Genomic DNA, 17688 nt, shown 5'->3' with positions numbered 1-17688 from the left:
TTGAACCTTCCAAGGAAAGAGAATGAGGATGCTTGATGGAGCTTACACCAAAGGTTGAGTCGAAATTGGTGTAAGAGACCAGCTAAAAACTAGGTCTTGTCACCCTAAATCAGCAACTAGAAGCCCTGAAGTACGGCAAAAATTTTGCTGGGTAATATAAGAGGAGCCAGAAGGGTAGAAAAGGACACTAAAATTCAACATCAGTGCTTACACTGAAACTGAGATCCCAATTACTTCTATGGTTATACAGATTCACCCTCCACGCACTGGGTCTTGCTCCATATATAAGACTCCTGAGCCTCAAGCGATGCTCAAGTTTCAAATCTCTCCTCCCAGGAAATGATCCCCGTGGTTCTGCTCTTCACCTTTCTCAAAGCATGCCCTACTAGAGCAGGACATGACACTTTAATGACAGTTTCACTCACAGTATAGACAGTGTTGCTTTCTGTTCCTGGTTCCTAGACAGCCTCACCATTTTTTCAAGTAACAAATCTCTGTTCCACTGTCACTGGAGCTCATAAGCAGCAGTTTGTCCATTCTGGTCCTACAGTCTTTTGCACAGTAACTGATTTTCCACTTGCACTTTCCTTCTAGATGGTCCAGGTGAGTGTTTATGTGCATTAATTTGACGTTCACCAAGCACCGTGCTTTGTAATTCACAAGAATCCAGATGACCTATGAAAAAGACAAGATAAAGCCATATTATCTTGACAAACAGATACAATCCAGTTTTCCTCTGATTTTAGGCTGTAACCTCCTTGACTGAACCAGTTTTCTGTTTGATGAGGACCAGCATAACCTACTGGAAGATGCTTATCAGTGATCCCTCCACACGTTCCTCAGAGCCTGTTACAGCCTCCTGGCTGCCAGCTCCAGCTCGGCAGAAGCACTTGCTTTTGATTACAGAGATCTCCAGTGTCAGCCAAGGAGGTGGATATCAAACCTGAGCACGTTGGGTGCTGCCAGCAACACTTCATAAATAACAGTAATGGAGTGTAATTGCTCATTAAGCCAAATCATAGCCTGGAGCCTTCCATCTGGCCAAACTCCCTCCGACATCATTGGGAGCTTTGCCAGCAGGTGTGAAATAGGACTGTGGTCCCAAGCAGAGGTACCACCAACGGGGTACTGTAGCACCACTGCTGGGGGCTGATTCAGATCCCCTTGAAACTGTTGTGTGTCTTTGGATTGATTTAGAAGACTTTAGCCAACCTCCCTTGATTTACACTGCTCAGCCAGTACAGCTACATCTGCGCAGCAGTTATCCCAGATGGAATATGGAGGAGGAGAATTCCTGACACTGAGCTGTGGGATTTTAATTTTAGAGAGGTGGTAGAAACTCTTTCCTGTTGGGTCTCAAGTGGTGGTTTGTATGGGCGTGATTTGAGGCTTGAAAATGTCTCAGAAGCCTGCAACTGAAAAACCCCAACATGTAATTGATATTGAAAAGTGTTGTATCCCTGGTGTAAGTGTTAAAAAAAGCCAGACAAGCTGGTGTGCCTTCCTATCAATCACCTATTTCTATCTGACATTTGTGCAACTCTTTGCAAGGGAAAATAATTTACTGCCTCCACCCATGAAAATTATTTACCATCCCCATTTCGGTTTGAACATTTACTGTTGTGGTTCAAAGCTGTGATGAATTGGTTAGCTATAAATTGTTTTTCCTCTCCCCTTCTCCTCCCACCTCTTCCTAATGTAACACTGGGATGAAGGTTAAAGGCATAGGGTGTTATCTGAAGCAAGTGCTCCATTCTCAGTGCCCCATACATCCTCGCTAATGCTTATAGCTCCCCTGTGGCATTGGGAAGTGTAATCGCTATTGTACTGAGGTAGAACTGGAGCTGGAGAGAGATAAATGGCCTAGTTATCAAAACTTCCTAGCCTCCCACAGCCCTCCTTGGGAATACAGCTGTAAATGACATTCAAATGATGCTGATAGATGTTAGCTGAGCAGGCAGCAGAACGTGTGCGGTCCCAGTGCTGCGCCCAGGCCAGCCCCTTCCTGCTGATAATGTCAGCAGACCTCAGCACCCCAGACTAGCTGCTGGCACCGGGGAGACCTCAGCACCCCTCAGCATGTGCATGAAATGCCACTCTGTCTGCCCTCATCGGCTTGCAGAAAAACCCCTGGGGCTTGCAAAGGTTCGAAGTCAGGTGGTGGCTGAGACACATTGATGCTGGAGCTTGCAGAGCTGAAGGAAGTGGTGTTTTTTTTGTTTTTGTTTTTTTGTTTTTTTTTTTTTTTTTTTGTTTTTGTTTTTTTTTTTTTTTTTTTTTTTTTTTTTTTTTTTTTTTTTGTTTTTGTTTTTGTTTTTGTTTTTTTCCTTTGGCACAGAATTTGCTCAGTTTAGGCCCTCAGAGGGTGAAATATGGGATGGAAAACAACCTTTCTTCCACCCAGCTCTGCACTGACAGAAGTGTGGTTTTTGAGGGACCTAGGATTGTCTGGTCCAAAGCCTGTGGTGGGTCCAGAATCCACCTCCAGCAGTTCCCTTTGCATCTGTTGTCCTTCCTGGTGTGTGAAATAGGGGAAGGACTGCTCAGATCATAAATCCCTCAGGAATGGAACACGAGCAGATAGAGTAGGTGGCAAATCTGCTTCTGAGTCTGGAAGAGCTCTTGGGTGTTTTGGCATCTCTTCAGGAGATACCAGGAAAACTCCCCCATCTGGAGGAGGAGAACCTGCCATGAAAACAACTAGCAACCTGTAAGGCTTTGCATTTTATTTTATTTTATTTTATTTTATTTTATTTTATTTTATTTATTTTAATTTTTCATTTTATAGGCCATTTTATTTTATCGTTTATTTAATTTTATTGCATTTCATTTCATTTTTAGACCCTTTCTATTCTCCTAAGCTGTAGCCATGCGAACGCACAGCCCTGAAGGCAGGTTTTTACACGAGAGCAGCGCCCAGAGGTGATGTTTCTAGTGCGTTGTAGAAGAAATCCGAGGGCACCAAAAGTGTAAGGCACACAAAAGCTTTTCGCTTCCCTTCTTCCTTACGGCCAGGAAACCGAAAGGAAAAGGGGCGCGGGGCTGTTGATCACAGCCCGGCAGGTTTTAGGTCCGAAGACCGGACCAGGGCGCGGGTTCACACGGCCGAGCGCAGAGGGCAGTTCCCGCGTCCCGCGGGCTCCGCAGCCGCGCTCGGGATCCGGCCGCTCCCGGCAGGAGTCCCGGGAGGGGACAGCGGCAGCGCCGCCCGCGGCACACCCGCGCTCCAGGCGCTCCCCGGCGGGGCTGGGGCTGCCCGGCCGCGCTGCCCCCAGCCCCGGGCGGCGGGCGGAGGCTCCGGCTGGGCTCCGAGCGATCCGCAGCGGCAGCCAGCGCCTCCAGCCGCCCACTCGCCGCCTCTCCCGGCATCCTTCATCCCCATCCTCCGCTCCTTCCTGCTTCGGCGGTGGAGGCAGCCCCCCGCCGGGGGCCGGGAATGCCCTCCCCTCCTCTCCCTCCCTCCAGCCGCAGCGGGGGAGGGGGGCTGTGATGCTGCAGGGGGATCCCCGGGAGCCGAGCGGGGTCTCCCCTTCCGCCGGCTGCCGGGATCTCCCCGCTCGGCGCCGGCGGCCCCAGCGGCGGCTGCTGGGGGGTGGCAGCCGGGGGGTGGGGGGACAAGGGGGGGGCAGTGCCGTGGCGGGGGGCCGGTGCCCGTGTCCCCCACACCGTGGATGACTCGACAGCCGGGGCTGGGGGAGCGGGGGGCGGGCGCCCGGCTATTTGCTGGCTGCATACAATGGGCCACTCCCTAACGTGAGGGCTGGGGGGAGGCAGGAGCTGGGAGGAGGAGGAGGAAGAGGAGGCGAGGGGGGGGAGGAAGGGGCTCGGGCATCGGGCTGGTAAATAAACTCCGCGATGATTCCCCTCCCTCGCGCCGGCCCAGGTGCGCGCCGCGCTCCTGCCCGCCCGCTGCCCGCCGGCGGGGGTGACCTGACGGGGATGTGACCGCCTCCCCCTGCCCACCGCTGCTTACCCCCTCCCTCCAGATATATATATATATATATATACATACATCCATACATCCACAGATGAATATATATATATAAATATATAGAGAAGTCATTTTGGGGGGAGGGGCGGGGAGCTCGGATCATGGCCCTGGGGCTCCCGGGGCTGCCGCCGCCGATCTGCAGCTCGCCTCCGGGGCCCGCCGGCGACCATGGGGCTGAAGGCGCGGCGCGGCGCGGCGGGCGGTAGCGCGGCCGGCGGGGCGGCGGCGGCGGCGGGGCGGCGAGCGGCGGCCGGCGGCGACCCCGAGCAGGGCTCGCTGGCCCTGGGCACCGGCGGCGACCGCGACGGGACCCTGCTGCTGGAGGGCGGCGGGAAGGAGGAGGGCGGCAAGCGGAGCCCGCCGGGACTGGGGCTGCTGGCGAAGACGCCCCTGAGCCGCCCGGTGAAGCGGAACCACGCCAGGTACCGCCGCATCCAAACTTTGATCTACGACGCCCTGGAACGACCCCGCGGCTGGGCGCTGCTCTATCACGCCTTCGTGTGAGTACGCGGAGCGCGGAGCGGGGCTCCCGAGGGCGCGTCCGGGGCTGCCCCGGGGCCGCCGTTTTGCTTTATCATTCTCGGCGTGAGGCGCTCCGGGGCTCGCTCCGGCGGAGCAGGGGTGTGATACGGGGTGCGCTGCCGAGCGGCTTTATTTCTCGTATGTCGTCGGGTTTTCCGAAAGGAGCAGCTGCTTTTACCTCTGTGTTTCTGCCTTTCCCGTGCCTCCACGTTGCCTTGGAGTGGCATTCCCGAGTCTGTGTGTCTGAGGCACTGGAAGAGGGATGCCGGAAAGACCCAGCTCTGAGCGGTTTTAAGGCTCGAAGTGCTTCAGGGGAACGCGGCCAGTTCAACCTGGAGCGTGAGGTTCAGCTCGCTGTTACGGACCGCGAGTGAACCGATTCCTTCCGTAGCTAAAAGCGTCGAATGCAAACCATCGGGTTTCGGTCCGATAAGCATCGCCCCGCAGTGCACGAAACCCGAGCATTGCAGCGCTGTCAGCCAGAAAGTTACACTGACCACAAGTGAACCGAGAGGAAATAAACTCGGTTTATGGCCCGTAGGTGACAAGTCAAGAGAATGACAAGTGGTTTGCATTCCTAAAAAATTCTGTTGCCTTAAGTTTTCATAAAGAGTATCCAAAAGATCACAGATTGGAGCTGGCAGAGTCGTATTAAAATTAATGTGTGTTTTAGCGTTGTGAATGTGTTTGAAAATCCAGGGGTTTATCGCAGTGGTACTGTTTTTCTTTGGCACTATAAGGTGTGCAGAGCTCTATGTGACAGAGGATTTAAGCAGTGATTTTTGAAACTGGTTTATTTGCCAAAGAAAAACAAAGCTCTCTGGGCTGCATGGTTTGTGAGCCTGGAGCTGGATCTCGGGAAGTCCTGATCGCTGGCATAGTCCTTGCACTTGCAAATAAACAACTTGAATGTAGGGCTGTGGTTTTACTTTCAGGCACATTGTTATTGATGTTTGCAGTGATTTAGACCTGAGCAAGAATTAAAAGGCAACCTTCACTAGAGTGCTGCCTGTGCACCACTTATCCATTGTTGGTCCCCTCTTTTCAGTTTATTCATAAAGTTCATCTTGGGACTCAGGTCCTGTTTTCCAGCTTAAAATCTGAAACTGTGGAAACAGGATGCTGTGACACTTCTTTTGGTTCTTTCACCTCTTTTTGCCATAGGAAAACTTGTGTTAGCAGGCAGGGAGTGACAGTGCTTGAAGTGTGTTTCGCTGGCAAGGCTCTTTGGTCTGGAGCTTGCTGTTAAGTTGTGTTCAGTATTGCATAATGCTGCTCCTGCCTGGGGAGAGTCACGACTGGACAGAGGGGCTCCCCTTTCATCCTGCCTTGGCCAACCCACACACATCAGTGAGACTTTGGCACACAGCAGAGCATTCCAAGCAGTTTGCACTCCTTTGTGGCACCAGGGTCAAATCTGTGTCCAGGCTCATGTCTGGATATAAACAATAGGACAGTCACCTGGAGAGACTCAGGTAGGCTACAATTATTTGCAGTGGTATAAGAATTTCCAAGTTACAGCATTCATTTTAGATAACTCCCTAGATGTGTGCTTGACCTTAAGATACTTATGCAATGGCGGTCACAGAATGGGTAAAAAATCATGACGTTTGTAAGGTTTGATCCTTCTTAGGAGCAGACCTGACACTGTATGGTCAACTTCTCTTTGATGAATACTCAGTCCTGCAAAACTGAAATGTCAGTCTGACTCACAAAAGTCAGTAAAAGTCTTGTGAAAACCATCAGTGCCAAATTCAATATTAATGAAAATCAAACGCTTCTAGAGGTCCTTATCCTTAAAGGAAGTAAAATGCACAAGTCTGTCAGCCCAGCATAGACACTCCATCCTTTCCCAGGACATCCAGAGCATCTCACTGTTGGCCAAGTTGGCCCCACTGAGTTTCTGTTCAGTCTCAGCTCTTTCTGAACTCAGTTGAAGCTGTGGGGTCTTACCTCACTGTAGGATCCAACCCTACACAAGGAATCTGCTGAGAGAGATGGAAGAGTGTGCTGAGATCTGTCTGACAGGCTTCAGAGCTTGTTCCTGCCACTGGAGAAGGAAAACCTGCTCAAGAGCAGGAGCTGTGGGGAAGCAGTGTCTAAGTTGATACCCAAAGTCCTTATTCTTGCTTTCAAATGAATTGTCTTTAAACCTTTTTTTCTTCTTTAAAGGAGTCTCTCTTCTTTTGGAGGTGCTGCTGTGACACAATGAAGTTCCATCTCAGCAGTCTCCTAGTGCTTCTTTTCACACTAAAACAGTTTACACTTTTCCTTGGGAAAGCGAGAGATTGCCAGTCGTCCCATAAAATTGAAATATTTGATCCTGTTTTAATTTAATTTAATTTTAATAAAGTCCCATTTATGTTATCTTAATGGCATGTTACTCTGTCTCATCTTCTGAGTAACTTTTCAGGAAGTGCCATGCACCCAAAATTAACTAGTAAGATTGTTGCTGTCAAATACAAATAACTAGAGAATAAACAGCAAGAGGGATTGCATGGCTGGATATGATGAATTCCTTATAGATCCAAGCATTCAGAGGTGTTTAACGAAGAGATGATGCAAAACACTCCAATATTGTGTATATCCCAGGGTTTGGGAGGCAGGTAGCTGCTGATGGAAGAGGGTTACAACTTTTCACGACACGCTGAGGGTGTTGTGTGAGGGGCAGGAAGGGGCTTTGACAAGGTCTGTGGAAGTTTTGGATGCCACAACTTTTGAATGGGTGGTACAGATGGGATCTTGTTAAATCCTACAGAGATGCACATATGGCTGCAGAGGGGTCACGATCCTGTGTGGGTCTCACTGCTGTAATGTGCACATAAACAAGGCTCCAGTGCTGCCTCTCGTGAACACTCCCTTTAGTTGGCATTGGGTGTTCTGAAATGAGTCAGTCTAATGAAGTAATTCAAGGAGAACTCATAGACAGGATCAGGCCCTGCCAAGCCCTAGGAACAGAGATGCAGCTGAAAAAGGGAGCAATTCCTGATGGCAATTTTAGCATTCAGCTTTCACTGGCAGTAATTAAGAGAAAGTGTTGTGAGATGCTTTCCTTGTGATTCTTCCTTCTTTGTTCTGCACAAGTGAGTTTGTCTGAGCCCATCCTTGGGGATTTGGTCCCTAAAGAAGCTGGCTCTGTTTTCTTCACCATCTGAAAACATTTGTTCTCTGGTAGCTATAATAGACAAAAGATTTATCTATCACCCATGATGTTGCCCTTTGCTGGGTCACCAGGGTTCATTGCATTCTTGGCAATATGGCAATATCTTAGGGGGTCCTACTTGGTAAGAAAAAATGGCCTTTCCCGTGAAAAAAATCATGTCTGTAAACCTAAACTCTAATTGAACATTTTTGGAATAGAATAGATTAAATAAAATAACCTAAGATTTTGAGATATTTTTGAGATATTTAATTGGGAAATGTCTCTTGGGGGTTGCAGGTCAAGCTACAACCTAGCCCTGTTCCTTTCTGAGCTCATGTCACTATAGGTACAGCTGATGTTCCCATGATGTTCTGTATTTTCCTTTGTGTTAGGCAGTGCAATATACTGTAGGAAACCCCTGCAGTTGTGCCTCGTGGAATGTGTGCTGTGGCCAGGGAGACAGGCTCAAGACCTGTCTGCCTCCACAAACCCTCCAAGTACTTTATTTATGCACAAAAGCATTAATGAGTAGAATGAAAAACTGAAGCAAGTAAGATTTCTATTTTTCCAGTTTTTTAGTTGTAAGCAAAATATTTGGTGGATAAAGGACAGAGTCCAGAAAGGTATATACAGATTGTTTGGAATTGCAATTCGTAGAAAATTTTTAACCCAACTTAAAGAGAGGATGAAGGAGAGGTAACTAGGAGATATTCTTATTTTCATATCATCTTCTGAGACAACTACAGCCTTTACTTTCATGGAAAAATAAGACTAGGAAAAGGCTTGGGATTAGATATTTCTTTCTGGTGAAGTGTGCAACATCGCCTACACTCTGCTGGTGTAGATCACCACGATGCACCTGCTGCTGCAAGGGGAAAGCCGTGGGGAACATTAGAGAACCCTTCTCTATTTGCCATGCAATCTTCTTTCAGTACTGCTTAATACCTGGAATAAAAAGAGGAGGCAGAGTCATGCGATCTATCAAATCAGCAGCATTTCTGGGAAGCACCGGCAAGCACCTCTTGCATGACTGATTGTAGGTGGGTTGTTTGCAGAAAAGATTGTCATGGGATTTGGGGAGCAGGTTGAAGGTTTGGAGGCTTTCCATTATTTTCTTCCTTGCCCTTCAGGAGATGCCCCATAAGATGTGCTCACCCCCCTGTCTCTGTGAGCCATCTGGAGGGAGATGGGAGAAAATTTGAGGTAAAAAGAGGGACAAATATGAATCCTTTCTTGGCTTGCTTGGCATGGACTTGTATTTAAGTGAGTCCCTAGGGCAGCAGAGCAAGCCTGGTCCATTAGCAAGTGCCCTTTGCTTATGTGTGTGCCAATATGAGTTCTGCTTTAATTATTTATGCTAATTCATCATAATGCATGTATAAATATTCTGCAGTATACTTTGTAAAAACTAATGAAGTCTTAGTCATTGGAGACCTTACCACACACCTCTGCTCTCACAGCTCCTCTGAGGCTTGTGGAGCAGCCCTGGGATTGCGTGTGGTTTGGGGGGATGTGACTGCAGCTCAGCTGCTGGGATCAGCTGGCACGACAAGAAAGCTGGGATATGCTGGGGGGAATGGGAATGGGCAGCACAACCTGGGGAAGCCATTGCCTGGGTAATGAGTGGCTAGTGATTCCCAGCTGCAGCTCTGGAGTCCCCTCAGCAGCTCACAGCTGCCCTATGCTTATTTGAACATCCAAACTTCCTTTGAAATTATGGCCCAGGCCCTTTGGTGGGAATAAGTGTTCACCTGCAGTCTCAAATCTTTGTGCTTGGGCATCAGTGCTGAGAGCAAGTCCCACTCCACAGTGGGTACCCCCCGGTTGGGTTGGTTTGTCCTGCATTCCACGTTGCCATGACTATGCTGCCACTTGCCAAGTTTTGGTGCTGTTCATGCTTGCTCCATGCCTCGTGGGAGCTGCAGGTACAGGGGCTGCATGGTGCACAGGGTGTGCCTCAGTGTCCCTTTGGGGCTGCAGGTCCCTGAGCACCCTGCTGCAAGTTCAATCCCCAGCTCACAGCAGCCTCATCTGGATGGACATGGGAATCCATGGAGGTCAGTGATGCCCAAGGGAGAGCTCGGCATGTTGGGGGGCAGCAGCACTGCCAAAACCAGCAAACACTCAGCAGTTGTTCTTTCAGTGCAAATAGGAGTCGCAGCCCCTGGTGTTAGGTCTATAAAACTGAACAGTCCCAAATATGACAAGCAATGATATAGCAAAGCCACCGCAGCAGCCAATAAATCAACAGGTTTTTTTTTTTTTCTCTTTTAAGAGACTTGGTGTGAGGAGCAGCAGCATCTCAGGGCTACCCCAGCAGTTCTGGAGACATGGCAGTGGCAAAGCTCAGGACTAGATTTATCTCAGTATCTCCAGCCTGGACTCTGGTCAGAGGTATCACTTTTCATAAAAAGGCATCCCAGCCTCTTCACATGCATCTGTTTGCTCCTTGTTGCAAACAATGGATCGTGATGGGGCACAGCAGGGTCTGCACACTTCTGGGTCAGCTGCTGGGTGAAGAGGACACCTGAGCTTGACTTCTTGTTTTCATCGGAAAGGGGGATTAAGGAAATGGTACAAAAATGAGCAGGGAGAAGGTTTCTACACTTGTTTTGCTCATTTTGCTGTAAAATGTAGGAACACTCAAAACAAATTTAATGGAAAAAATAGTAACAAAAGACTATGTGTCTTAACAGCTGGATTAAAAAAAATAATGTATATAATGCCAGTCATTTATCACTGTGTGCATTTTTGTGTGCAGGTGAACATGAAGGTGCCCCAGCCATTGATGCTTCTCCCAAAGATCACCTCAAAATCCATTCAACCAGCATATTTATTTTTTTTTTTGGTAATCCTTATCTTCAAATATCACTTGATTGAATAATTTTTATTTATAGCTTACCCAACATAAAAACCTGTGCATGTATGTAGAACATAATTGTCTATCTTTTGATTGTCAAAAAGTTTTTTGTGACATTGAGATGCATGTGGACGGTCAGACAATGGCATGCATATTCAAGGACAAGGTCTGACCTTGAGGAATTTGATTTAATAGCTGAAAGAAACCTTGCTGATCAAAATTGATCAAGTGAACATTAAGATAATTTATATGTTGTTTACAAACATAAAAGACTGGTGACCTTGGACACAGCCAGGTGGCTGAGTACTACCATGATCAGCCTTGCATGGTATAAATAAATTATAATGTTTATTCTTATATGTAATAAGATTATATTCCCTTTTTGTATTTAGGAATGCCATACTCTCTTGTGCATGAAACTTCACAGAAAGGACTGAGCCATGCATCTGCTGTTGCTTCTGGCAGATACTGTATTAAATGGGCTAACTAAAATATTAATAGCTTTGCAGGGAATAAGCTCCACAAGAGCTGTTAAGTGTATGCTGCCTTCTGTCTTAGGATGGTAGCTGAGAAACTTAGCATTTTCTGTGGAGAAAGGGACCTGCCCCAGGATATTTAGGTTTTTGTAACCTACTTGGAAAAAGGCACTTTTGGAGAACTTCTAGTCTGGAAATCTGTAAATTGCCTTCCCCAGTCTTAAGTGAGCAAATTGCACAAATGTATGTTTGACTTGGAGCAAGTGAAAGGGCCCACTGAAGTCAGGAGGAACTTATACAAGGCAACACTGAGGTAATCCAAGGCAACAATGAGGTAATCCAAAACAGAAGAGTGTGAATGGGATTTAGTGGAAAGCAGCATGAGGTATCATCATGTTCTTCTGGACAACCAGCTCATTGTTCTACTCAGGCCTGGTGGGATCCTTCTAAGCACAAGTTCTTCACAGGATCCATCACACATCTTCAGCCTTTCCATAGCTGAATAACCACCTCTGGTTGGACCAGGATACCACCTTGTCCTCCTTAGTGGTGTAAACCATGCAGAGGTGAAGATGTAATATCTCTAACTCTGCTAAGTCTCAGACTGGAGAGATGCTGAGACCCTGACATGAAATGCATCCAGTGTCTCTTGAGAGGGCATTTGCTCTCACTCCCCTCTCCCTCGTGATTAGTCTTGCCAAAGTCTTTCCCACTTTGATTTTTCTCAGTTGCTGGTCCATGGTGGTGGAGCCACAGAGATCCATTGTATGGCAGTGACAGAGGAGGAATCCTCATCCTCTCTGGGTTGCTGTTGTCTTTTACTTCCTTTGGCTTTCCACACTTTATTTCATTTCATGGATACTTGGATCTCACTTTTCCCTGTGTTTTCAGAGCCGTGGCTGAGAGCTGTATGAATGTGCTTTGCATTCCTTTGGCATCCCGTGTTAGTTTGTGATTGTCATGTTGACTCTCCAGTGGTGCTTTTTTTTTAATCTCAAGTGCTTTTATATTTATTTTATTATGTCCTCAATAGGGTTTGGATCACCTTTTACATTAATATCTCACATTTTTGCTAACATTCAATTCAGTTCTTTTTCTATATTATTAAGAAAACACTTAGTATGGTCAGAACTAACAAACACCATTTAACATTTCACAAAACAACTTCCCTGCTTCCTGTTTAATACAATGCAATTTATTAGGGCTTTATTTATAGCTCTGGATCCAGTTTTTAATGTTATATAATTTCTCCCAGTCATCTGAATTAATACTAAACCAAAGCTTTTATGGGATTTTGCACCTGTGTCAAAACTGCAAATATTTCCTCATTTCTTTTTGTTTAAACCTGAGTTTCAGGCTATGTTTATCTATTTAGCTCTGTGATGTACATTTAATAGTTATATCTTCATGTCAGATTTTTCATGGCTTTTGACATGGTGCATATCTCAAACAACAAACTAATTATTTGTTCCAGGTGCCATCCACCACTGGAGTAGAGATAAAGCAATGCTGAAAGCTTAAATATCCCAAACCATCCAGATCTTAGTTCTTCTGTGTTTTATAGGAGCCATTAGAGTTGGGCTATACCTTACTTTAGGTCACTGACAGAGATGTTAATCATACACCAGAAGACTCTTTACAGGACAGGCCCCATGGACTGTAAATTCAGATTGTAAAATTTTCTGCTTTCAGTGGGGATGGAGGAGGAACAAGTGCAGCTGTTGAGGGACTGATAGTGAAATCCCCAAACCGCCTGGTGGGGAGCTGCCCACCAGTTCTCAGCACTGCAGCATCAGCTCTGCTTATCTTTGCTCCCCTCCCGGCTCTCCATGCAGACTCAGAGTGTTTATGAGGAGGGATTACACCCTGAGGAGGGAATGTCAAGAGCAGCTGATTGAAATTGCAGGGGAATTAGTTTAGGAAGGTAATTACACGAACTGGAATTTGCTCTTCTACCTTTGCTAACACTGTTGCTCCTGTGAGATGTGCTGGGAGAATTTCAATGCACACAACTGAGGCTGCCTGATCACACTTCAGACACCTTCTGTGCCCTGGCACCACACGCAGCCCAGGACCAGCCTTGCTCTGCAGCTCTGACAGCAGCTTTGCTCATGGCCAGAGCTATCATTAGCCATGTCTTGGCTGATTGTCAAAGCTGTGCCAGGGATGATCCCAAGCAGTGACACACACTGACTGGCAGCACAACACTGCTGGTGTGGGTGGTGGTGGTGTTCTGAGGTGACTAAGGACTGAGCACAGACCAAGTGCTGCCACAGACCTGGGACCACTCTCAGTAGGAGTCTGAGTGCTGCTCCCTGCTCTGGAGGCAGGTGGAGTCAGTGGTGTGCACACCAGCCATGTCAGATGGCCTCAGGGACAGAGAGCTGGCATGAGCATCTTTGGGTTAATAGAACAGACATAATTCTTTTATGCGAGATCTTACCACTTTGAGGTTAACCTCCTGGGTCTATGCAAAAAGCCACTTTTTTGTAATAGAATCTTAGAATAATTTAAGTTGGAAGAGACCTTAAAAAGTTTGTCCAACCTCATTGCTGTGGGCAGGTGTATTTCTGGTTTCAGCAGGTTGCTCAAAGCCCCATCCAACCTGGCCTTGAATGTTTCTGGGGATGGGCATCCACCACCTCTCTGGGCAACCTGTGCCAGTGTTTTATCACTCTCACTGTAAAAAAAGTCTTCCTTATATTTAATCTAAGTTGATGCTCTTAGTTTCAAACCATTACCCCTGGGATAAGAGCTTTCACTTAGACAAAGGCCCAAGAAATCCTATCCAACTGAAATAATACAAGTTTCACCCTAGGTGTGTGTTCAATAACATATTTTACATTCTACATTTTTTCTCCTTCCTGTTCATGGGACTTTGCCATGGCTTTTGCTTCTTCTGTTTCAACACTGCTTGTGCAGATCAAACTCCCCTGGAGGTTTCAACACTTGATCCCCACATCTTGGCACATTAACAATAAAATACATTTTTGTGATAGAAATCTGGGAGGAAGAGCCCACTGATCATTCATTGCCAGACTTCTTGTGTAAAATGTGAAGTTATCCCTAGTTGTGTGGCTGCTGATATTTGGCTATTTCTCCTGGTTGTGTCTCAAGTCATTATTGTAGATGTTGCTCCATTTCCTTGTCAGGTCCTGGGTGCAGAGGTGGGATCTGACAGTTCCTGCTCTCAGAATATGGTGTTATCACTTAATACTGTGTCAAATACAGTACTCTTTTTAATGTTAAATTACTTCCACAAACTGCATTTCCTTGCTCTTCTTCAGGGCTTGAGTGTCAGTCTTTCCACCGTGGGACCCATCCATGTGGCACATTATCTGAGGTAGCTGTCTGGAATTCTTTTAGAGCTGCTGAAGAAAAACAGGAAATGGAACTTTCTGGAGTGCAATTAATCTCATTCTAAAGACAATTTTAAAATGGGTGAGATTAATCACATCTTGCACCGCCTGAACTCTTCCCTGACTACAAAGGAGACCTCATGGAACTAATTTAAATTTAGGTATTTGCACTGAAAACACCCGAGGAATGGGAAACTTTCTGCCTGACCTGAGGGGCAAGGATCAAAGTCACATTAGGACAGCTAAATATAAACATGTTCAAGTACAGTTCTGTGTGTGCAGTAGGTATTTCGTTTTTCTATATAGTCAGTGGAGATTCAGTCAATACAATCAATAGATTTTAGGGTGGAATTCATCCAACCAGAGGTGAGGGTCTGCTTTACATGGAGATCAATCACAGTTTCAGCTCCATGGAGCAACTCTCCCTTGTCTATAGCAGCAGCTGATTTTTGGTAAATGTTTGCAGTAAAAGCCGCATTCAGACAAATCAGTTGTTGTACCTCTGAAGACAAGAGGAATATGATTCTTATTATTACCTAGATTTTTATTAAGATTAGGCTCAATTCTAATTAATTCTCTTTTTTCAAGAGCTTTATATATGTTACTACTTATTATCCCAGACCATGACAAGCCTACAGTCATCCCTGACATTATGCCAAAGAAAATAATATTTCAGTAGTTTAAGATCTTTCTCTAGTTGGGATTCTTGAGTTTAACTTTGCACCTTCCTTTTGTTTTCTGTTTTGCCTTGGGCTTTATCTCCCTGAGCCCTCATATAAATTTGCTTTTGATTTATGATGGTAATTGCAGTTCATCTTGAGGTCGCATTCAAACCCAGACATAACTACCTGTTGTACTGGGCTTCAAATCTAAGGCTGTGATTGACTGTTTGTTTTCCCTTTGTCTTTTGTATTTACCTGGGAACAGGAGCTACTCTGCTGGGAGTTTGTAAGCATCAGTCCTCCTTCTTCTATTCCTGAATTGCTGTCCATTTGCATTGCTCTTCTTCACTACATCACTTAAAATTACCTCCCCAAATCAATGACCAGGCATCACTGTTTTCTAGGGGTGTTTTAAGGATCAGAAAACATTTTGAGGGTAGCTTGAACATTCTCCTCCTAAAGCTGTAACAAGTGTAGAAGGTCAATTCAAATGACCTGGTCTGAATGATGGTGGTCATGAGGGTCATTCATGGGCCCAGTCAGTTTTTTTAAGTGCTACAGTTTTCTGTATAAAATTGGAGACTGCAGGGATGTAAGCACCACTCAGTATTTTCGAGGGCGTGCTCACTTTCATACACCAGCTGAAGCAGGAAACCAGCATAATTGAACCTGATGCTGAAAATCATTGGAAAACTGCATGAAATCTGGATAAATACAAATGTCCTGGCATAAAGAAATGTATTTGGGTGATGGTGTATTTCTTTAACAGCTGCTAGTTTGTGTTTTACTTGTTTTTGCAGAAATACTGAGCCAGCAACCTTTTTTAGTCATGTCAGTGCAAATGTAGAGAAAATCTATTACAGTCAGAAGAACAATTGGATTAGTCTGCTGCACCACAAGCTTGTTCTGGACCCAATACAAAATCTTTTTATTTTTATGGATATTCTGGTAGCATCAGAGGCCAGGATCAAGGTCTTTCACACAACACACTTTTCTTCCCAGTAGTGCAAGACAGCTTGAGGGGTGAGGTAAATAGGAGAGATGGAGATCCCCATGCAGAATAACAAGTGAGCACTAACCTATCCCAAAACTGCCAGTGATCACCCCGTGGTGGTCATGGCCTGTTTCCTTCATGTTGGGAGCTGGTTTGTCCACACATGGAAGCTTTTCTTCCCTCCTTGCTCCTCAAAGATGAGAGAATTTTTTTCCACCCTCATAGATCCAGTTACTTAGGTAAAAAAAAATCCAGTGTAGATAAGCTGGGGAAGTTGTGCAAGTGAAGGACTGTCTTTCTGCACATTCCTTGGTGTAGGTTGTGTCTGACGTTGGGGCTGTAGGAGGGAGTTGACAACTGCAACCATAAAACCATTTAATTTGGAAGGTTTTAGAGGTCTCCAGTCCAGTCCACAGAGCGAGGTTAACTTCAAACTCAAATCAAGTTGCTTGGGGCTGTATCCAGCTGAGTTTTGTGTATCTCCAAGATTTCAACTCCATCATATTGCAGGGAACAAGTTTGGTTGCTTTTTGCAGAATATGTTGTTTAATGTGTTTCACATAATGTGCAGACTCCTGGGCCCAGAGTCATGGAGAGTTTTCTTCCTCCCCCTCCATTTAATCCTCAGTGTGCACCAACAAAAGTGAGGTGTAACATCTAGGCAGAGATGCTGGGCAGGTGAGCCCACTGCAGAGCAAACAGTATTCATATTTAGCTGCAAAGGCAGTTGTGTGTCTCTAGGCTAACTCAAACCAGTGTTGTCTGTGTTTGGAGTACTGACACTGGGAAATGCTAGGTATAATTTTCATTAATCGGTGTTGACTCATTGAAGGTAGGAAATCTCTCCCAATGATTTTTTTTTCCTTTTTTCCTTTTACAGATGTAATCTTGCTATTTCTACCAATTTTTCATCATTCAGAAGACTCATTCACTCTCAACTCTACAACTCCTTCTCACTTTCCCATCTCTTTCTCCCTGTACCTCTCACTCAATCCCATCTTTTCTCTTTTCCTTGGTGGCATTCATCACCTCACTTCTTGAAGAACAGCACCAACCACTGCTCTGCCTTTCCTGCACTACATGACTGGGACAGCAGAGTTGAGTCTGACTTAAACTCCCTCCACCTAAGTGCTGATAGCAGGTTGATGGAGCTGACATGTCAAGTGGTCTCTTACTCATACACAGCTGTATTTACTTTTTTGATCTTTTCTACCTTTTTTTGTCTTAACTTATTTGATTTTGGCATTGGGTTCACCTATGTCAATATTAAAACTGTGCCACTATTCCCCCAGAGTACAGACTCATCGAGAATTACTTTATCTATATGCAGCATGGTAGTTTATGTGCAAGAATTATCTCTGAATCACCTTGTGTTTCAACACCATTAGTGTTTCTTGTTTGGTTGCACAGCTCCCTGGTTATGGCATCCAGGGGTAAGGTCCTTCCAGTGAGCCACTTGTGACTTTGGGCAAGGCTTTTTGAGTCCCTACACAAACAAGTCCTTGTAGGAGAAGCTGGTAGAGCTGTTGAGATTCAGGCCCACACACCTGTGAGTCACAGTTCCTGATCACTCTTTGCCCAGGGGAGGTGATGGTGTTGGGAAGGAGTGATTTATTGATGACCTGTGGAGGTAACAGCTTCCTTGTGGTGACTCAGCTGTTCTCTCAGGAAAGAGGGAATAA

The 17688-nt window shown here is 46.0% G+C and overlaps 1 protein-coding gene across 1 annotated transcript in view; it reads left to right on the top strand.

Moving 5' to 3' along the window:
* Window positions 1-4159: 4159 nt before the first annotated feature.
* The window catches only part of KCNQ3 (potassium voltage-gated channel subfamily Q member 3), a 188339-nt gene continuing 174810 nt past the window's right edge, over window positions 4160-17688 (top strand). Inside the window, exon 1 of the mRNA XM_066336238.1 lies at window positions 4160-4491. Within this exon, the coding sequence (XP_066192335.1) occupies window positions 4160-4491 (332 nt within the window). The remainder of the gene's footprint in view (window positions 4492-17688) is intronic.

This window comes from Sylvia atricapilla, chromosome 1 (genome assembly GCF_009819655.1).
Source record: "Sylvia atricapilla isolate bSylAtr1 chromosome 1, bSylAtr1.pri, whole genome shotgun sequence".
Lineage (NCBI taxonomy): Eukaryota > Metazoa > Chordata > Aves > Passeriformes > Sylviidae > Sylvia > Sylvia atricapilla.
Note: the sequence above shows the minus strand (reverse complement) of the source record. Positions and strands in the feature narration are given on the sequence as shown.